Consider the following 23225-nt stretch of genomic DNA (forward strand, 5'->3'; position numbering starts at 1 on the left):
AGCAAACAGAACTTGAGCCTAGAACTGCAATAACATCTCCCAATAAAAAGATGGTTTTTCCAGAAAGTTCAGTGAGTGCAGGATAGTTACATACAAATGATGTGCATAAGATCAATTTCCATCATTTCGAGCAATGCAGTGTTCAGTCGTGATCAACTGGTTAATTATCCAATCATCTGCATTCTGGCCTGGATGAGTGGAGTCACTATATGCAGCCAGTGTTTATTGATGATTCTACTTAACATGGTTGCCCCATTTCTGCCAGTTTCCAGCCATTATCTGCATGTTCAGTGCTATGCAGTTTTATTAACTTGCATCAGGAACATGGATGTGTTGCATAGCATGCAGTATAGCTTTAGCATTCTGACAACTTTCTACAGGTGCATTGTAAAGCACCCCCAATAATCTTCAAACCATTTACACCCAGATTGCCTGCCCTAGACCATAAAACGTAGGAGCAGAAGTAGGCCATTCAGCCACCAAGTCTGCTCCACCATTCAGTGAGATCATGGCTGATCTGATAATCCACAACTCCACTTTCCTGCCTTTTCCCCATAACCGTTGATTCCCTTACTGATTAAAAATCTGTCGATATCAACCTTGAATATACTTAACAACCCAGCCTCTACAGCCCTCTGCAGTAAAGAATTCCACAGATTGATTACCCTCTGGACGAAGAAATTCCTCCTCAGCTCTGTTTTAAATGGGCACCCCTTACTCTGAGATTATGCCCTCTGGTCCTAAGCTCTCAGAGTCTACTTCTCAGCATCTACCCTGTCAAACTCCCTAAGAATCTTATGTTTCAATAAGGTCGCCTCTCATTCTTCTAAATTCCAATGAGTACAGCTCAGCCAACTCAACCTCTCCTCATAAGGAAATCCCTCCATACCCAGGAAACTAGTGAACCTTCTCTGGACTGCCTCCAATGTCAGTATATCTTTCCTTAGATAAGGGGACCAAAGCTGTTCACAGTATTCTAGGTGTGGTCTAACTCGCGCCTTGTATGGTTTTAGCAAGACTTCACTATTTATATACTCCATTCCCTTTGAAATAAAGGCCAACATTCAATTTTCCCTCCTCCCTATTACCTGTTGAACTTGTATGCTAGCTTTTTGGGATTCATGCACAAGGACCCCAAAATCCCCCTGTGCTGCAGCTTTCTTCAGTCCTTCTCCATTTAAATAATATTTAGCTCCTCTTTTCTTCCTGCCAAAATGCAGAACCTCACACTTTCTCACAGTATATACCACATTTTGACCACTCACTTAACCTGTCCATATCCTTCTGCAGACTTTTTGTCATCCTCACCACTTGCCTTCCCACTTATTTTTACGTCATCCACAAACATGGCAATAGCATATTCATTTCCCTCATCCAAGTCATTAATATATATTGTAAATAATTGAGGCCCCAGCACTGATCCCTGTGGCACTCAACTAGTTACAGGTCACCATCCTGAAAATGCCCCCTATCCTAACTCTCTGTCTTCTATTAGCCAGTCCTCTATCCATGCTAATATTCTAACCCCAACACCATGGGTTCTTATCTTATTAAGTAGCCTTATGTGTGGTATCTTATCGAACGCCTTTTGGAAATCTACTGGTTCTCCTTTATCTATCCTGCTTGTTACCTCCTCAAAGAATTCTAATAAGTCTGTTAGGCATAATTTCCCCTTCATGAAGCCATGCTGACTCAGCTTGATTAGATTAGAATAGATTATGTACTTATAAATGCTCTGCTAGCACATCCTTTATAATAGACTAACATTTTCCCAATGACAGATGTTAAGCTAACTGGCCTATAGTTGCCTGTTTTTTGTCTCCCTTCCTTTTTGAATAAGGATTCACACTGGCCGCTCTCCAATCCTCTGGGACTTTTCCAGAATCTAAAGACTCTTGGAAGATTACTAGCAGTGCATCCACTACCTCTGCAGCTATTTCCTTTAATATCTTAGGATGCAACCCATCAGGTCCAGGTGACTTATCGGCCTTTAGCCCCATTAGTTTCCCTAGTACTTTTTCTCTATTAACAGTTATTGAATTTATTTATCTTTTGCCCCATTATTTAGTATTTTTGATATGCTATTAGTGTCTTTTACCGTGAAGACTGATGCAAAGTATTTATGAAACTCCTCTGCCATTTCCTGATTCCCCATCATTATTTCCCCAGCTTCATTCTCTAAGGAGCTTATATTGACTTTGGCCTTTTTCTTCCTTTTTATATATTTAAAGAAGTTCTTACTGTCTGTTTTTATATTACTTGCTAGTTTACCCTCAAAGTTTATTTTCTCTCTTATTATTTTGTTGGTCATCTTCTGTTGGTTTAAAACTTTCCCAATCCTCTGGCTTACCACTAATCTTTGCCACATTGTATGCTTTTTCTTTCACTTTGATACTATCCTTAACATCCTTGATTAACCATGGTTGGTTGATCCCCCTCCTACAATCCTTCTTCCTCACTGGGATATATTTTTGTTGTGAGTCATGAACTATTTTCTTAAACATCTTCCATTGTTCATCAACCGTCTTTTCTGTTAAATTCCTTTCCCAGTCCACTCCAGCCAACTCTGTCCTCATTCCTTTGTAATTATCCTAATTTAAGTTTAGCACAGATGTTTCCGAACTAAGTTCCTCACTCTCAAACTAAATGCTAAATTCCACCATGTTTTCGTCACTATTTCCTAGGGGATCTTTTACTCTGAGATCATTTATTAAAACTGCCTCATTACACATTACCAGATCCAAAATAGCCTGATCCTTGGTTGAATCTACAACATATTGTTCCAGAAAACTGTCTCGAAAACACTTTATGAACTCTTGCTCATGCCTACTTCTGCCAATTTGATTTTTCCAATTTACATGATTAATATACTGCCTTTTTTTCACATGCCCTCATTATCTCCTGATTTATTCTCTGTCCGACAGCATAGCTGCTGTTCGGGGGCCAAAAGATTACTCCCACCAGTGTCTTCTTCCCCTTGTTATTTCTTACTTCCAGCCATATGGATTCCACATCTTCCAATCCAAGGTAATTTCTTGCTATCATACTTATTCCATCTCGTGCTAACAAAGCTAGCCCACTATACTTTCCTTGCTGTCACATACCCCTAAATATTTAGTTCCCAGCTTTGATCTCATTGTAACCATGTCTCCGTAATGGCTCTAAGATCATACCCATTAATCTCTATTTGTGCTGTTAATTCATTTATTTTGTTCTGAATACTTTTAAGTAAAGAGCCATTAATTGTGCCTTTTTTACTAATTTTTCCCCCTTTGACCCTATTGGCTGTTGTTCGTTTTTTATGTTTGTACACTTATCCCCTCTCCAGAACCCTCCCCCCTCTCTATTTAGTTTAAAGCCCTCTCTACAGCCCTAGTTATTCGGTTCGCCAGAACACTGATCCCAGTATGGTTCAAGTGAAGCCCATCCCACTGGAACAGCTCCCTTCTACCCAAGTACTGATGCCAGTGCCCCACGAACTGAAAACCCATTCCTCCCACACAAACCTTTGAGTCACACATTTAACTCCTTGACTTTATTTAACCTACCCCAGTTTGCCCGTGGTTCAGGTAATAATCGTGAGATTACCACCATGGAGGTTCTGCTTTTAATTTAGCTCCTAACTGTTCAAATTCTTTCAGCAGAACCTCCTTTCTAGTCCTATCAGCATTGTTGGTACCAATTTGGATGACGACAACGGGATCCCTCCCCTCCCCTCCCACTCCAACTTCCTCTCCAGCCATAAGACCATAAGACATAGGAGCAGAAATTAGGCCATTCGGCCCATCGAGTCTGCTCCGCCATTCAATCATGGCTGACAAGTTTCTCAACCCCATTCTCCCGCCTTCTCCCCATAACTTTTGATCCCCTTACCAATCAAGAACCTATCTATCTCGGTCTTAAATACACTCAATGACCTGGCCTCCACAGCCTTCTGTGGTAATGAATTCCATAGATTCACCACTCTCTGACTAAAGAAGTTTCTCCTCATCTCTGTTCTAAAAGGTCTTCCCTGTACTCTGAAGCTGTGCCCTCTGGTCCTAGTCTCTCCTACTAATGGAAACATCTTCCCCACGTCCACTCTATCCAGGCCTTTCAGTATTCTGTAAGTTTCAATCAGATCCCCCCTCATCCTTCTAAACTCCATCGAGTATAGACCCAGAGTCCTCAAACGTTCCTCATACGTTAAGCCTTTCATTCCTGGGATGGTATTCGTGAACCTCTTCTGGACCCTTTCCAGGGCCAGCGCATCCTTCCTGAGATACGGGGCCCAAAATCGCTCACAATATTCTAAATGTGGTCTGACCAGAGCCTTATAAAGCCTTACCAGCACATCCCTGCTTTTATATTCTAATCCTCTCGAAATAAATGCCAACATTGCTTTTGCCTTCCTAACTACCGACTCAACCTGCAAGTTAACCTTAAGAGAATCCTGGACTAGGACTCCCAAGTCCCTTTGCACTCCAGATTTCTGAATTATCTCCCCATTTAGAAAATAGTCTATGCCTCTATTCTTTCTACCAAAGTGCATGACCTCACACTTCCCCACGTTGTATTCCATCTGCCACTTCTTTGCCCATTCTCCTAACCTGTCCAAATCCTTCTGCAGCCTCCCCGCCTCCTCAATACTATCCGTCCCTCCACCTATCTTTGTATCATCTGCAAACTTAGCCAGGATGCCCTCAGTTGCTTCATCTAGATCATTAATGTATAAAGTGAAAAATTGTGGTCCCAACACTGACCCCTGCGGAACTCCACTAGTCACCAGCCGCCATCCTGAGAAGGAACCCCTTATCCCCACTCTCTGCCTCCTGCCAGACAGCCAATCTTCTATCCATGCTTGTACCTTGCTTCTAACACCATGGGCTCTTATCTTACTGAGCAGCCTCCTGTGCGGCACCTTGTCAAAGGCCTTCTGGAAGTCCAAGTAGATAACATCCATTGGCTCTCCTTTGTCTAACCTACTTGTTACCTCCTCAAAGAATTCTAACAGATTTGTCAGGCATGACCTCCCGTTGATGAAACCATGCTGACTTTGCCTGATTTTACCATGCACTTCCAAGTATTCTGAAATCTCATCCTTAATAATGGACTCTGAAATCTTACAGATGACTGAGGTCAGGTTAATCGGCCTGTAATTTCCTGTCTTTTGCCTGACTCCCTTCTTAAACGGGGGTTACATTAGCGATTTTCCAGTCCTCTGGGACCCTCCCTGACTCCAGTGATTCCTGAAACATCACCACTAACGCCTCCACTATCTCTTCAGCTATCTCCTTCAGAACTCTGAGGTGTAATCCATCTGGTCCAGGTGATTTATCCACCTTCAGACCTTTCAGTTTTCCTAGCACCTTCTCCTTGGTAATGGCCACCAAACTCACCTCTGCCCCCCAACTCTCTTGAACTTTGGGGATGTCACTCGTGTCTTCCACTGTGAAGACTGACGCAAAGTATCTATTCAGTTCCTGCACCATTTTTTTGTTCCCCACTACCACTTCTCCAGCGTCATTTTCCAGCAGCCCAATGTCCACTTTTGCCTCTCTCTTACCCTTTATATATCTAAAAAAAACTCTTGCAATCTTCTTTTATATTACTGGCTAGTTTACCTTCATATTTAATCTTCTCCCTCCTTATTTCTTTTTTAGTTGTCCTCTGTTGGTCTTTGTAGGCTTCCCAATCCCCTGATTTCCCACTGCTCTTCGCCACATTGTATGCTTTCTCTTTAGCTTTTATGCTGTCCCTGACTTCCCTTGTCAGCCATGGTTGCCTCGTCCTCCCTTTAGTATGCTTCTTGTCCTAGGGATGAATTTTTGCTGTGTCTCCCAAATTACTCCCAGAAACTTCTGCCATTGCTGTTCCACTATCTTTCCTGCTAGACTCATCTCCCAGTCAATTCTGGCCGGCTCCTCCCTCATGCCTCTGTAGTTGCCTTTATTCAACTGTAATACTGTTACATCTGATTCCAGCTTTTTCCTCTCAGCCCTGAGGATGTGTCCTTAACCCTGGCACCGGACAGGCAACACAGCCTTCGGGACTCACACTCATGGCTGCAGAGAACAGTATCTATCTCCCTAATTATACTGCCCCTACCACTACTACATTCCTATTTTCTTCCCCCACTTGAATGGCTCCCTGTACCATGGTGTCGTGTCCAGTTCGTTCATCCTCCCTGCTCTCGTCCACACAGTTTGCAAGAACCTCAGGATTTGAGGCTCCTTGAACGCTGCCCTACATAACAACAGTTCAAAGCATGGGCTGACAAATGCAATAGGATATCCTGAGGATGTGAAAGATGCTAAATAAATGCAAGTTCTTAGTGCATTGCAGCATGGTCACACATTGTTCCTTTGTAAAATCAATGTAGCTTTGCTGCCTGAGTATATATGTTGCTTTAGATAATTGTGCATCACAGTGTGCTTTTCCTATGACCTTGGATGTCCTGGCTCTACCTGTGCTAATGCTGCTCCCAAATCTGTAACTTCAGCAGCCTGACAAACACAATGGGGTTTCTTGTACTAATAATCTCTCCTGCACTGATCCACAGTGGTCTTCTGCCAATTCTCTCTGCTTGCTTAAACTTGTCTTTAAAGTGGATTTATTAATGGTAGGCTTATGTCTTTCTACACATGTATCTAGAATTCTAGAAATGTTAGAAAAAAAAGTGCAAATGCACAATCATACAAATGCACTATGGTGAACATATCCTTTGGTTATTATGCATTTGTCAGATCTGAACACACTTGCAAGGTTCCCTCTGATAACTATTTTTTAACAAAATTTTCAAATCTTTGTTGTACAAAAATTTTTCTTGTGCAATTTGTCTGCAAAGACTGAACACAGGAGATGTTTCTGGCACAGTCACAATGTCACTAACACATAGCAGCCAGAAGAAATTGTCCTTACTGCTCCTACCCTCGTAACTTAGTGCCATCTATCAGCTCCAAGGCACAGTGGAATATCACCCTTTTATATTTTAAGTGGAAATCAAAACTATGCATCATTTGTAAATTTCCTGCAGATGTCCATGTTTCAATATGCAACTGACTGAAAGGTTCTATATACATCTACTAAGCAGCTTGCCACTGATATAAGGCAGTGCATACAGCTAGTGAGAAAACAGAACAAGTGCAGAAATAGGTTAAATATAGAAATACCTCCCTGCTATTGAATAGTGCTTTTACTCTTAAAAAATCCCTCAGAGACCATTTGATTTTCTTTGTCCTTTTTTTCCCTGAAAAAATACTAGTTTTCAACTTAGTATTTGCTCGAATGAAAATTTCCAATGAAAACAGAATTTTGTGACTACAATCAAACTATTTCTAAAGAAACAAGAAAACACATGGATCATTCTCAGCTTGCCCATTTGGTTAAAGCCAGTGTCTGCTTACAGGATATTATTTATAGAGTTGGATTAACACTGAGAGAACATTGTGAAGCCATTTAAGTGACGACTCAATGTTCATAGTCGAGCAGATGGGCCCAATTTGCGTCACAACATAAATCCCCTGATTCTAGTAGCCCAAGGAGTAAAGAAAAAATTTAATGCATTACGTACCAAACTTGCAAAAATGTATTTGGTACATTAGAAGGGAAGGCACGAAAGCATGGAGTAGTAAAAGAAAGGCTGAACTTGAACTCCAAAATCAAAACATATGTATCTGGGAGTTTCGTTTGGACAGAAGATGCAGTCAGCAATTTATTTTTTTGAAGAGGCTGCTGTGCTGCTTCGATGTAAATTCTCATATCATGTATTTGGCGTCAGTAATGACCTTGCCTGTCAGTGATGCTGTTTTTGAAATGGTTGTAGACCCTGCTGGGTAGATAGTGTTGCTGGTTTGTAACCCCCTCTGTGACAATATGTCAAGTTTGTACACTAAAATATGGTATAGAAGCTTAAGAGGAGAGAGAGAGTCAGCATAATTAGATTCTGTAAGCTTTGGAGGTTATTGTCGCACATGTTTTAATCACCACTGTTCACATTACATTTCTGAGGACACAATAGGTCAGCTGCACAAAAAAAAACATTAAAATTCGCCATCCTCAATATTGAATGGGGGCACAAGTCTTTTCGTACATCACTGATGTCAGTGTTTCAAGGACATTTCAAGAGGAACAAAAGTGAAAAGCAGAAATGTTATGTAGAACCTTGGTTCCCTTATAGAGAGTATTGGTTCTGATTTCCATATTACAAAAAGGACTAGAGAAGGTACAGTAAAAGATTTACATGTATGATACCAGAACTGTGAAGCTACAACTATGGGAATAGACTGAATAGGCTGGGACTCTTCCCTAGAAAACAGAAGGCTGAGGGGTGACTGAATGGAGGCCTTTCAAATCATGAAGGGGTTTGATAGGATAGATGTAGTAAAGATGCTTCCATTTGTGGGCGAGCCCAAAACTAATGTTATAAATTAATGCATATAAAAATGCAGTTCTAAAGAAGTCATATTCAAAACATCATCTCAGTTTTTCTCTCTGCAGATGCCGCCAGGCCTGCTGAGCATTTCCAGTAGGATAATATAAATATGATCATCACTAATAAATCCAATAGGAATTCAGGTCAAACTTCTTTCCCCAGAGGGTTAGGATGGAGTACTTTAGGAAAATAACAGATTCATTTAACAGAAAGCTTGATAAGTGCATGAGGAGAATAACAGACTGCTGGTAGGGTTAAATATATCAGGGTGAGTGGGGGCTTGTATAAAGTATTGATACAGGTATAAATTTGTATAGATTTGAAAATAATGTAAAACCACCAATAAACAATGCTATTTTTATTGAAACAAAGCAGCTAATCCATTGCAAGGCCGTAATTGACTATCATGTTGTACAATTCTGAAACAATATTAAGGTTCTACCCACCGTTACGATTTAGAATCTTTTTCAAATCCTTTAATAAGAGTTCACAGTAAAATGCAGTTTAACGGGAAGAATTACTTTTTTACAAACTAAAATTTTCACCTGTACTAGGGCTATGTCACCAGATTAAACATTTCCTTTGCAGTGATATTGCTCAAGAGGTTGCACAGCATACCCACCATGTACACCTGTCTATTCTGAAAGGTACAAAACAAAGCTAAGACTAGTTAAACATATTTTTTAAATTTCTAATCACACCAGGAGCAAGAAATATATAATACATAATCAGCTCAACTTATACCGAACTTTAATCTGCCTCAAACGTTTATAGAGAACTTAAATCTTAAGGAGCTTTTTCATCATCTTTTAACCGAGCCTTTGATGCTACAAGGACACTGAGTTGCTCCACTGAAGTTCTGCTTCACCACAGAAAAGCAGTAACCAGCAGGCTTCTATTACATCCTAGATCACAAAGTCATCTCACACTGGGCATGTAACTAGAAACAAAAATGAAGCAACTTGAAAACTGTTAATATGAGTAAGTGGAGTTCAGGTTAGGGAGGCAAGGCTCTCGTGGTCAGTGACAGATCAGAGATGCAACTCACAGCAGTTTTATCATGGGTACATATCCCTGTTTAGTGATAAGTATGCATTTAGTCCCTGATGTTTTCATGGTGAATATATAGTTGTTCCTTTTCATCATCTTGTGGAGGAAGGGAACAATGTATTAGTTTTCTAGCCTAGAAAAATTGCATGTTACCCTTGAAATCTGAGCAATACATGATCGGAATTTGAGTTGGTGAAGCCAAAAAACCCAAATGTTTACCTCCTCTGAGTATGACAGCTCAGGCACTATTTCACTATAATACTCAAAAACTTTGAACCAGGTGTTCAGACAACTAGTTTGTATAAAAATGAGTGTTTGTGAGCAAACGTTACTGGCTAAGGCTAATTAAAAAGAAATCACTGCACAGACTGTGTGTACAACCAAATCTTCAAGGTGAAGCATTTGTATTCTCCAGAAGCTTTGCACCTCACATGCCTATCTAACAAAGCTGTAAGCAATAAGGGACCATTTCAAAACCCTTCATTCCCTTAGTTACAAAAAACTAGAATTCTATTCACTGATCTCTTTCAGGAAAGGATTAATACATTTACGTGACATAATATCCTATCAGAGTTCCCATATTTGGAAGTCAAAATGTCAAATTGAAACAGATACAATAACAATTTGTACCTCCTGGGAACCGTATTCAAAATTATTTGCTTTTAAAAAGCAATACCAGTAAATTTTCTTCAGTCCAATACTCCCAGTGAGTTGATGAGGATACAGTAAAGCCTGCTTCAGGTCAATTACAATTTGTTAGAGGGAATTCATTTTAAATTGTGTTGCTCTCAAGCTATTCAGCTAACATAGTGGAACATATTAGGGTTTACCCATGTCGATCTTGCTACTGGACAGTCTGATTTTTCCATAGGACATCCAGTTCTCTTAATTTAAACAAAGCAGAAAATGTTTGCATGTTTTTTTTTTTACATACATGACCCCATTTTCTACCTGTTTTCCTGACACACACTCAATTAAGAATATAAGAAACAGGTGCAGTGATAGGCTATACAGTCCCTTGAGCTTGCTTCACAATTCAATATGATTATGGTTAATTTTCTACCTCAACGCCATTTTCCTGCATGCTCACGGTATCCCTCGATTCCCCAAGAGATCAAAAATGTATTTATTTCAGCGTTAAATATATTCACGATGCAGCATCCACCATCCACTGTATTAGAAGGTTCCAAAGGTTCATAGCTGCCTGCAAGAAGGAAGTTCTCCTCATCTCAGTACTAAATGATCAAACCCTCATCCCGATACTGTCCCTGTGATCTAGGGCAGGATCTTCCAGTCGGAGAGCGGGGGTGGGATGACTCTGGATGACATTGGGTGGAACTCCTGACATCACCCCGCGTCATTTCCATTTTCAGGTCGGCGGGAGCACAGCCGAATCAGCTGTGCACCTGCCGACCTGTCAACGGCCTATTGAGACCATTGGAAAACTAATTAAAGTCATTAATGGACCTGCCCATCCAATCTTAAGGCTGGCGGGCAGGCCGAGAGCCCTAGCGGGCTTCAGAAAAAGCATCAAACCTCATCCATGGGACAGTATCACATGAGTAGGGGCATCTCAGGGAGATATTTTAAAATCATGTGTTACAAATTTTAATTCCGAGCCGATCTCCCTGAGGCAGCACTTAGCCTGAGGGAAATGAGTGCACTCTTTCGTGTGCAGCGCGCAACAGCATACTCCTGGCTGAGGGAACCCCCCACCCCCCCCCCACCCCGCCTCCCCACTCCCAAGCACAGGGAGAACGTAGTGCTTCCGAGCAGACGCCATGTTGGGCGGGCCTTAACTGGCCCGCCCACCTAAAATGGCAGCGTGCCCCCAATCAGGGGTGCCAAGCAGTGGCGCTCCCACCCGTGCCTGTTCTACCCCCTAAGGGGGGGGGGGGGGATCTTTCCCCTAGATTCCCCAAACAGGCAAAACAACCTTCCAATTGCAGCAATGGGGGAAGTGACTGAGTTTGACAGTTCCCAAAAAGTTCTTTGAACATCATTTTAGGAGGGCATTCTTTACCTTCTCCCAGAGGTATGGGAAGCCCACAGCAGGCGAGTCTATAAAACTGGTGCTAGATCAAACATCCATCATCCTTGTGCAACCTAAACATAGAGGCCAAAAGTTTCCCAGTGCAATTGAGCAGAGTTGTAAAACACAATTATTTTCCAAATATAAGCTCTGCTTCAAAAAATACTTATTTACTTGAACTTGATACAGTTTTATTAATACTACTTTTTTAATTCATTCATGGGATATGGATGTTGCTGGCTAGGCCAGCATTTATTGCCCATCCCCAACTGCCCTCATTAAGGGGGCATTTAAGAGCCAACCGCATTGCTGTGGGTCTGGTGTCCCATGAAGGCCAGACCAGGTAAGGATGGCAGATTTTCTTCCCTAAAGGACATTAGTGAACCAGGTGGATTTTTAAGACAATCGGCAATGGTTTCATGGTCGTCATCAAGCTTTTAACTCTAGATTTTTATTGAATTCAAATTTCACCACCTGCCTTCGTAGCATTACCCTGGGTGTCTAGAATGCCAGTCCAATGACAATACCACAATGCCACCACCTCCCCCTAAAATGGGTTTATCACAAAAAAACATTTTCATCAATTCTCCATGTATGGGTACCTGGATTTTAAATGACTGAAAACATCTTTTAAAAACATAGAGAACCATTTGCTAGTTATATTGCAGAACAGTAGTCGTTTTCTTAGTAAGTTTCAAAAATAAAGTCAAAAGCTTTCAAAACATGTCTAGTGTGGTCTTGTGCCTTAAATGAACCAGCTTAATTTCTGAAGCCTCCTCGGAGCCATGCAAACAAGTGCAATTGACATAATTTGAATCCCTTATGTTGTACACTTAGATAAAAATATTAAGTTTTAGAAAGCCAGCCAGATAAAATGAAAGTGATTAGAATTTCAAATATCTGCACTCAAAATATGTTCTTTTATATTTAAATTCTGAACTACCCATGTGGTGCATCATTTGCTCAGCAATGGAATTTTGTTCCTACTTCAGAGCTGTATTTTTTTTCTTTGAACTAGGTCTAAGAATGAAATAAATTATTTCATGTACAACTGGCCTCTTCATATCCCATTTTGCTCCATTACCTTATGGAAGCTTCCTGTATATTTGAAGATTCAAAGCAGTACACACATTATCCTACAAAGGGTTCTTGATGTGGCACAACAGTTACTCTATTCACTTCCTCCCATCAACCCGTATTGCTGTGAAATTTCAAAGATCACATTTTCTAACTGTGCTCAATGCACAATTACCATTTACACCAGAAAATGACACAAAATGGGGTCTGGACATAGGCAGGCACTTATAAAATCATAGAATAGTTACAGCACAGAAGACCACCATTTGGTCCATCATGTCTCTACTGAATTTTTGAAGGAGCATTTTAACTAGAGCTACTAACCCGTCTTCTCCATGTAGACCTGTACATTCTTCCTTTTCAGATAATAATCAAATTTCATCTTGAGTGTCTCCACCACACTCTTAGGCAGTGCATCCAGATCTAACCACTTTCTGCATAAAAGTTTTTCCACATGTTGCCATTGCTTCTTTTGACAATTACTTTAATTCTCTGGTTATCGATTCTTCCACCAATGGAAACAGTGTTTCCCTATGTACTCTGTCCAGGCCACTCTTGATTCTGAATGCCTCCATTAAATTGGCTCTTAACCTTCTCTTCTCTAAGGAAAAGCTTCAATGATTTATGCATGTATACACTCTGGTCCCTCTGCTCCTGCACCATCGTTAGAATTGTACCTTTTTTTATATTGGCCAGAATTTTCCACAGCCATTGGCATCAAGTGTCATGGCAGCCATGAGTGGAAAATATGGCAAGAAGGCCAAATATCAGTTCTACGCCGTAATGAAACCAGTTTGTGATCACCCACTCCACCCGTCAATGGCAGGCCACATTTCCCATCGTCCCACATCAGGAGCCTAATTTCAATGCATTTGCATCTCAGCATCTTGCCTGCCCACCAGACTCATCACCCCATGCTGGATTATCCGGGCACACTGGCATGATTGCATGCTGGCGTGTTTCACCACTGAACATAGGCGACGTGCAACTGGTGAGCTGTACTTCACTCAGGACTTTGAAGTTTGTTTCCCTACCTTACTTCGGGCAGCACTCATGGTCATCAGCACCAGGCTTCTCAGGCAGCACCACATCACTGTTGGGGGGGCCCATGGGCAGGTCTCTACTCACCAGGCCAGCTGTAAGGCGAGGGTAGTTTTTCAATGGCTGCTAGGCATCGTGCTTGCTTAGGGAAGGGAATATCCCAGGGTGTGTGTGGGGGCACATGCTGATATGTGCAAGTGGCATCAAGAGGGTGAGGAGACAGTCTCCAAATGAGGTAAGGCCAGATGGAGATGTGAGGGTGTGTGTGAGAGTGTGAGATGCCAGTGAATGTGTGATGGCCTTGTGAGTGTATGGGTTTAGAGTGGTGAGATGGATGCCTTACCCTGGTGGCACCAATGAGATCATTCATCCTTTTTCTGCACTGGATGGCCAACATCTTACATGCAATGTTGGCATTGACCACCTCTGCCATCACCTCCCAAGCCAGAGTGGTGGCACTGATGGGCCTCCTGTGGCCCGAGGGTACAGGACATCGTGGCGGTCCTCCACGGCATCAATAGACGGTCCAGGGACCCGTCAGAAAAACAGGGGGCTGCAGTCTTTTTGCCTTTCGGGGCCATGTCTTCTGTGCAGCAGAGTTGTGCTCCAAGCATTGAGAGCTGTGCGTGCGGCTATAGTTCAAATATGACGGCCAGCGTGAGGAAATAGTGAAGTCGTGGCGTGGTGGATGAATCAGAGGAAGTCCATCAGTGAAACGGCGTGTTTCTCATGATAGCATAAATAATGAGGTGGGAAAAGGACGATGTGGCGCAAAAACCCACCTTTGTGGCCGATGGGTAAAACGTTGTTTTATACGCCCACTTAGTGCAATTCTGAAACGATTCCACCCGTTGTCTTTCCGTGTTCTTCTTACCAAATTGAATCACTTCACACTTCTCTGCGTTAAATTTCATCTGCCACTTGTCCACTGATTCCACCAACCTCTCTGTGTCCTTTTGAAGTTCTACACTCTCCTCCTGACAGTTCACAATACTTCCAACATAACATAAAAACATAAGACACAGGAGCAGGAATAGGCCATTTGACACCTGAAGCCTGTTCTGCCAGTCAATAAAGATTATGGCTGATCTGATGAGGCCTTAACTCCACTTTCCTCCATAACCCTAGACTCCCTTGTTAATCAGAAGTCTGCCCAACTCAGCCTTGAATATATTCAATGATCCAACCTCCACTGCTCACTGGGCAAGAGAATTTCAAACACTAATGCTCTCTGAGAAAATAAATTCCTCCTCATCTCTGTCTTAAATGGAAGAAACCTTATTTTGAAACTGTGCCCCCTACTTCTAGATTTCCCCATCAGGGCAAACATCTTCTCAGTATCTACCCTGTCAAGCCCCCTCAGAATCTCTTGTTTTAATAAGATCACCTCTCATTCTTCTAAACTCCAATGAGTGTAGGACCAACCTGCTCAACCTTGCCTCATAAGTCAACCCCATCATTCCAGGAATCAGCCTGATGAGTTTTCTCTGAAATGCCTCCAATGCAAGTATGTCCCTCCTTAAAAACTAAGGGCCAAAACTGTACACAGTACTCAAGGTATAGTCTCAACAATGCCCTGTACAGTTGTAGCAAGACTTTCCTACTTTTGTAATCCATCCCCTTTGCAATAAAGGCCAACATTCATTTTGCCTTAATTACATGTTGCACCTGCATGCTGACTTTTTGCGATTCATGTACAAGGACATTTGGGTTCCTCTGGACTGCAGCATTCTGCAGTCTCTCTGCACTTATATAATATTCTGCCTTTCCATTCTTCCTGCCAAAGCAGAGAACCTCACATTTTCCCACATTATACTCCATTTGCCAAATTTTTGCTGACTCACTTAATCCATCTATATTCCTTTGCAGGCTCTTAATATCCTAACTTGCTTTCCTACCTACCATTGTATCATCAACAAATTTGGCTACAATTCAGTTGATCCCTTCATCTAAGTCATCAATATGGATTTTAAATAGTTGAGGCCACAGCACTGAGCCTTGTGGCACTCCACTATTTATAGTTTGCCAACCTGAAAATGATCCCTTGATCCCAACTTTCTTGTTGCCTATTAATTCTCCATGTTAATATAATATCCTCAACACTATATGCTCTTATCTTGTACAGTAATCTTTTATGTGGCACCTTACTGAATGCCTTGTTGAAGTCTAAATACACTGGTTCCCCTTTATCCACTCTGTTTGTCACATCCTCAAAGAACTCAATTAAATTTGTCAAACACTATTTCCCTTTCACAAAACCATGCTAACTCTGCTTGACTGTATTACGATTTTCTAAATGTCCTGCTACTACCTCTTTAATAATGGATTCCAAGTTTTGTATCATCTGCAAATTGGAAATAGGCTCTGTACACCAAAGTCTTGGTCACCAGTATATAACAGGAGGAGCAGGGGTCCTAATACTGATCCCTGGGGAACTCCACTATAAACCTTCCCCCTGTCTGAAAAACAACCATTAACCACTGCTCTCTGATTCCTGTCACTCAGCCAATTTTGTATCTATGTTGTTACTGTAACTTATATTCCACGAGCTCGAACTTTGCTCACAATCTGTTGTGCGGAACTCTATTAAATGCCTTTTGGGAGTCCATGCAAGCCAGATCAATAGCATTATCTTCATCAACCCACTCTGTTGCTGCATCAAAAAACTCAAGAAAGTTAGTTTAACACAATTTGCCCGTAACAAATCCATGCTGGCTTTCCTTAATTAACCCACATATACCCAAGTGACTATCAGCTTTGTTCCGAATTATCAGGTCTAGAAGCTTCTCTACCACTGAAGTTAAAATAACTGGCCTGTAGTTACTGGGTTTATCTTTACACTTTTTTTGAGCAAGGATGTAACATTTGCAATTCTCCAGTCCTCTGCCAAACCATCTTGGCGTCTAATGAAAATTATAGCCAGTGGCTCCACAATTTCCACACTCACTTCCATTAGCATCCTTGGATGCAACTCATCCGGTCCTAGTGCATTATCAACTTTACAAGTACAGACAGCCTATCCAATGCTTCCTCCTTATCAATTTTAAACCTTTCAAGCCCCCCTCCTCCTCTTACCACCTTTATACTATTTACATGCCTATACAAGGTTTCTGGATTCCCTTTTATGTTAGCTGCCAGTTTCTTCTCATACTCTCTTTCATTCTTTTATTTGCTTTTTGAATTCCCCTGTAAACCCTCTATATTCAGCCTGTTTCATAGTTGTACTATCCATCTGAAATCTGTCTTAAGGACACTTTTTCTTCTTCATCTTCATTTCTATCTCTTTTGTCATCCAGGGAGCTCTGAATTTGTTTGCCTGACCTTTCCCCTTCGTGGGAATGTGCCCTGACTTCCCAAGTTCTCTCTTCTTTGAAGATAACCCATTGTTCAGCTACAATCTTGCCTGCCAACCTTGGATTTCAATTCATCTGGGTTAGAACCATTTTTAACTCATTTTTGCTTCCAAAGTGCTTCTATATGGTGCCATGGTGGTGACAGCAGCTAAATTTGTGGGGAAACTTTGGCCCAGTCTCACCAATGTGCTGTACCACAGCATCTTCTAGGATTCACCCAAGATTAGCTTAACATATTTCAAACCAAGGTGTTATGACCATATGAGTTTAAGCAAATAGGTATACTAGCAACATAGTGAACTGTATGAAAATTTTATTGCAACTGCAGGCACATATATATGAAATATTTAGGAACATAGGAACAAGAGTAAGCCATTCTGCACCTTGAGAAAGTTCTGCCAGATCATGGCTGATCTGTATCTCAATTCCATTCACCCACCTTTTGTCCACATTCTGATAATTTACACAGTTAACAATCGAACAGGGAGAAATATAGTGTCAAACACCAGAACCCACATCAATAAGGAAAAACAGTTCCAATTTCCTCTTCCTCCTGCGAAAACCATCTCATTTCTAAATGAACACCTTTGGTAGCCATTCATGGAATCTGAATGGATGTTCACCTTCAACAATAAATTTGGACTGAATGAAATATGCTCTTGGAAAATTATTTAAGCCTAGAAATCAAAGTTGGCGATATTAATAGCACACGCTTAAATGTGCTCTTCTGACGTTCCGCAGGCCAGCTATTTTAGCGGAGGTGGTAAGCCATTTCAAAAAGGAAACATATTAAATCAATAGACAGAGGAATATCACACAAGCATAGTGCGTGAAATTTTGAGGTCTCCCCTCTGTTGGGAACAGGATAGCAGAGCCCTGAAAAATTCCTGCAGATTGATGGCTGTCCCTATCATTCCCAGGTTCTCTTGTGGGGTGACTGAAGCATCCTTATCCATATTACGTATGTAGGGCTCTGATTCCTGTTTTAGTTCAGTACAAGGCAACACATATGCCGCGCACACACTGTTCCGTATCAGCTAGTGGTCTACCCAAATGGGAGACTTGTGGGGCCAGGAGAAGGAGTATTCCTGCAGGCTCCATAAACAAAGCAGTTACACAGAGGAACCAAAACACTACAAAGTGCTTCAATGTTTGCTGCATTTGTGACAGAATTGGGTAACAGTGAGGTGTCTAAGACGGTGGCCATATTATTGACAACTGCAATCATTGTTTGCCACCACCACAGTGGGAGAAATGTAAAGTCAGTTATTTCTTTGGTTCTCAGTATTGAAAGCCCATTATTTATCTAAACCCTTCATGATTTTAAACAGAAAGTATTTCCAATGGCTGAAGGATCAATAGTCCGAGGCACATATTGGCAAAAGAAGCAGGAGTAAAATGAGTGAGAACTATTGATGTAACAAGTGCTTAATGTTTAGAATTTAGGGTGGTGGCTATAGGTAGCTTTCGAAGGGGAATTGCATATGTACTGAAGGAGAAAAAAATTGAAGGGATTTGAGGGGAAAGAGCAGGAGATTGGAACAAACTGGGTTGTTCCTCGAAAGTTTGTTCTTCAAGGGGCCTTTAATTCTGTATTATTCTGTGAAAACGTTAGATTTCCTTTCTGCCTTGAAGCTCGAAAAAAAGAACACGTTTAATGGAATGCAGGAGCCAGATCACAAGGCTCCCAATTACTACCTGAAACGGCGCAAGAATTTACATTGAGTTCAGACATTATTTATAAAAAATATGCAACCTATTTGTGACTAATGCAGGCATAGTAATAGAGACAAATGGAAAGGGAAAAGTATTTTAAAATCAAACTTGAAAAAAACATTCTGTATTTAAGATATCCAACGTTCAATATACAGTAATTTCAAATTGTGCTCCCTTTAATTAACATAATAAATGTTAGTGACAAAAGCCAGATCATTCACCTGATAAAAAACCTGTGACAGTCTCTCCCTGTCATCCAAGTATTTCAGAAATTGTACTGGGTTTTTGCCTCCTTAATCTTACCTCAAGTCCGTTCCATGTGTTGACCAACTTTTGTGTTTTATAAACTCAATTTGAATTTGCATCACCTGGGGCTAGTTTTTATGTGCCCCCCACCCCCCACTGGTGTGTTTGAATGTGGTTGGGGGCCGGGGAAAGGGAGGATAATACCTGCTCACCATCTGCCCTCAACCTGTCACCCATTTTATGAGGCGTAGTGGAGGCACCCAGCGACCAGCTGCGTATTGGGCCTATTGAGGTCTTTAGGTGGCCAATTAATGGCCACTGAAGTGTCTCATCCCACTCCCACTACTATTTCATCCTTGGAAGGTGGAGGCCCAGGCCTGCCAGATTTTATTGGGTGAGCTGGTGTCAGGCAAGAGTGTGGGGACTTCCTTTGGGGTCCCCTGTGCCCATTGGTGGCATCCTCCTGCGCAAGGTTACACCCTCCCTTTTAACCCTTCTCCCAGCCTCTCAAAACCCAGCCTCCCAGCTCCCTCACTCTGCCAGCCAGGCCACGTGACACCCCAGACTTACCTCCAATCCAGCTTCCATGCTCTCCTCGGCTTCAGGTTCTGGCTGCTATCCCAGCTCGAACCTGGCACTGCTCAGGCTACAGAGCCAAGCTGATTGGCTGGCAGCTCTCCAAGTTGGGACTTCCTTCCCTGATAGGGGCAAAAGTTTCACTCTGAGCCAATTAACACCCTGCTGAGCACACAATGGCTGCAAGGCAGTTGGCTTTGTCATGAGCAGGCAGTTGGCTTTGTCATGGGTGGGCTCCTGACCGACTTTCTAGTCTGGGGTGAGGAGGGGGCTAACATAGCGCCCTTTAAAATCCAGCCCTTACTTCCAGTTCTGTTTTGAAATACTTTTGCAGATCTAGCTTATCCACACTTTTTACCAGCTTACCTAACTCACGCAGTCATGCCTTTCAATGATTAAAAGTAAAAGTATTTCCAGTTTCTCTTCATCCTTCTGACTGCATGGCCCCAAACATTCAACAAGAAATGCCGGAATAAATTGGAGGTCCAACTACAAGCAACATTTCCTTTATGAATTTTGAATGCAAGTGCCTTCACAAAGTGGCACTTTTTGTTTACACTGCTTTGCCCAACAGATGTGAGCTTAGAAAAGTCTGAACAGTGAATGTTGAATTGCACAGTCAGCAGGCATCAATGCTGCAAGCATATGCACTGAATTACAATAGAAGGCCTGAATTTACTGTCAGTTCTTTTCACAGTGCATAGCAGAATCACACGTTAATACGAAATGCAACAAAGTGAGAGGGGTAATTTAACAAACACATGCTGATGAGAAAGCCAATACACCATGGCAGTGGGAAACATCTAGCTGAAAATTTGGCCGAATCATACCTAGATCAATCTATTCATAGGCTTATCTACTAATCAGGTCTCAAAATAATAAGTGTTCAGCATAACAAATAATGTATTTCCAACCAAAATGAAAACTTGAAAATACTACAATAGACATTTGAACTAAAGAAGTCAAAAACATGCAAAGCATCACATGGGATGAAGTGCTACTGCCACAACTGAAGATCGTGACTGGATTCACTTAAACCACAGCAGCCCATTTTCTATTTAATGCTCATTTGTAGCATATCTTTAGATGTAACTGACAATGAGTTATTGCCGACTCTGGACTTTGGCTCTATACGAACTTCTACAAACACCTGATGCCAATTCATGCTGATGGCAAGTGCAGTCATTTGCAACAGGACAGAACACTGGCAGAAGACTTGTAGGCTCGAATTTAGTAAAGATCACTTGACCCACTCTAGAAACTGCATTTACACAGCAGACAGTTTATGAAGCAGCACTGAACTTGGATGCTATTTAAAACATCCACCCCCTTCTAATCTTCTTTCCCAGGAGACAGTGGTGGTCACGTTTATGGAAATTTGTGAAAACAAAGTGGGAAAACACTTAATGGTGTGGCATATTTGAAGTGTTTAAGTGTGTGTGTGGAGAAACAGAACTTTAAAAGAGGCATTGCTCAAGCGGTGGACTTGCAATTAAGCAGAGCAGTGTCAACTTTTGTTTTCATTCTGATGAGCAAAACTGGTGAAAAGGACAAACTACATCACCTGTTGAATAAATCCAATTAATGCTTCTATTAGCCATTTTTGGACCTAATTATACATGTGTGTACATAGGCACATGTGATTGTGCCCTACTATCACCAGGACACATTAAACATATATCAAACAGAAACCAGGAGCTTGTCCACTGTTGAGCAAATCTGATTATATCACACACCTGACTGTCGAGTAGGACCACCACAGCTGCCTTGGACAAATGGGGTCTGAAATGCGTAAACACAGTCGCCTTCACCAATTATGTTTAAGTCTTCATCATCCGAGAAGGAACGTTCAAATCCATGAGCATAGACCTCTGTTAAAATTATCTGGAAAGACAATAAAGAAATGGAGCTCAGAAGATTACTGATAATTCAAGTTGGCTTAAAGAATAACATCTAACCAGTAAATATCAGCCAGGATCTTCTACAGGGCTGTAATCATTGTTGGATTATCGTTCCGCTCAAACATTTCCATGCCCTGACGCTGTTCCGCATTTCTTGCTGAGCCATCCAACCCCAGATTCTAGAATTGCGGATTGCAGCATCCATCAAAGAACTCCATCGCAGCACAGTAGCATTGGGTGGAAGGCAAGACGTGCCCACTTTTTACGGCACTAGCTGCTTCTGGTAAATTCAACTGTCCATTGTGAAAGTTAGTGAATGGGTAGGGTAGTAGGGTGGGTGAGGTAAGTGGGCACAGGGCAGGCAGGGAGAGGGCAGGTGGTAGGGTGGCAGGTAGGTGGGATGAGTAGGTGCGTGAGGTGAGTAAATGGATAGTGGGTAGGTAGGTGAGATGATAGGTTGGTAGGGTGGCATGTGGGTGAATAGCAGTTGTGTGAAGTAGTGAGTTGGGGGATATTCGGGCCACGTCAGAAAGTTATTTGTGTAGTGAGGGTTAGTCAGGTCTGGGCAGTGGGGTAGTCGTGTGGTTGGGGGAATAGTCCAGATCGGGGGTTAGTCATGGTTGGGTCAAGGGCAGTAATCGGGGTGTCGATGGGATCAGTTTGTGATTGGTAGAGCAGTTCTGTAGTTACCCAGGAGTTTGATTAGGATTTTTCTGTCTAAATTTCCTGGGTAACAATTCAGCTAAGTCCCACAGCATTGTCCAAAGTTTCCAACTCCAGCTCAGAGTTGGAGACTTTCACAGATGGTCCAGGGGAGCAGGGGAATTGCCCAGACAGAGTTTAAACTTCCTAGACAATTCCCACGGAGGCCAGCACATTGGGACATCTGTGGGGTCCTTATGCACATCCTGGGCTGTACGTCGGTCTCTGACATTCCAAAGGCTGGATGATCTGGGCCATCATCTTTGAATGCATGAGGGAAGGATCATGCCATTTATAATGAGAAAGTTTGTGAACAGTGGGGATCTATGACAAGGCTCCTTTAGACAAATATTAACCACATTTTACAAAGTAAGAGTTACCTTACTTCTCATTAATTAGTGGAGATCACTGTCCAGTTTTAATTCCTCCCTGCTAAATAAATACTTCTGTAAATGTAGAACCTGGACCTATAGTATATATTTCCAAAGACGGTACAATAAGATAAGGGGATGGATTGAACCCCAGAATTTGAAGAGGCTATACTGTTCTTAAAAAAAAGATTAGCAAACTGCTCCTTCTTTTTGCCTGGTCATTGCATTCTGTTTAAACACGCTACTGTCTAATGGAAACCTATCAGCTGCACATAACAGAACAGCAACCCTCTGTCCTTCTTATACATCGTGATAAACAGTGAGATCAAGCCATTACTTTATCTCTCTTCCAATCCCCCATATTTCAGACAGTCTCAGACAGGGGGAGGCGGTGGCATAGTAGTATTGCCACTGGACAAGCAGGTGCTGCTCTGGGGACCCAAGTTCGAATCCCACTACAGCAGATGATGAAATTTGAGATCAATAAAAAAAAAATCTGAAATTAAAAGTCTAATGATGAAACCATTGTTGATTGTCATAAAAACCTATTTGGTTCACTAGCCAGTGAATCTCTCATCCTAAGAACAAATAAAAAAGTCTTCCTGCTTTTCCCAATGGTGCCAACTTCTACTTCAAGAGATTGCCCCCAGCCCTTCCTGCCTTATGTGCCTTAGTAAAATACCACTGCTCTGTCAGTGAACAAGATCTTCAGGGACTATCATTAGAAAACTGGGTTACCCCTGCACC

At 41.8% G+C, this 23225-nt stretch overlaps 1 protein-coding gene across 3 annotated transcripts in view; it reads right to left on the reverse strand.

Annotated features, from left to right (window-relative positions):
• The window catches only part of usp43a (ubiquitin specific peptidase 43a), a 603671-nt gene that overhangs the window by 206962 nt on the left and 373484 nt on the right, over positions 1 to 23225 (reverse strand). For all 3 annotated transcript variants that reach the window (XM_041217140.1, XM_041217139.1, XM_041217138.1), the window contains one exon: positions 21241 to 21388. In XM_041217140.1, coding sequence (XP_041073074.1) covers positions 21241 to 21388 — 148 coding nt within the window. The remainder of the gene's footprint in view (positions 1 to 21240; positions 21389 to 23225) is intronic.

The sequence above is a fragment of the Carcharodon carcharias genome, chromosome 22 (assembly GCF_017639515.1).
Source record: "Carcharodon carcharias isolate sCarCar2 chromosome 22, sCarCar2.pri, whole genome shotgun sequence".
Classification (NCBI taxonomy): domain Eukaryota; kingdom Metazoa; phylum Chordata; class Chondrichthyes; order Lamniformes; family Lamnidae; genus Carcharodon; species Carcharodon carcharias.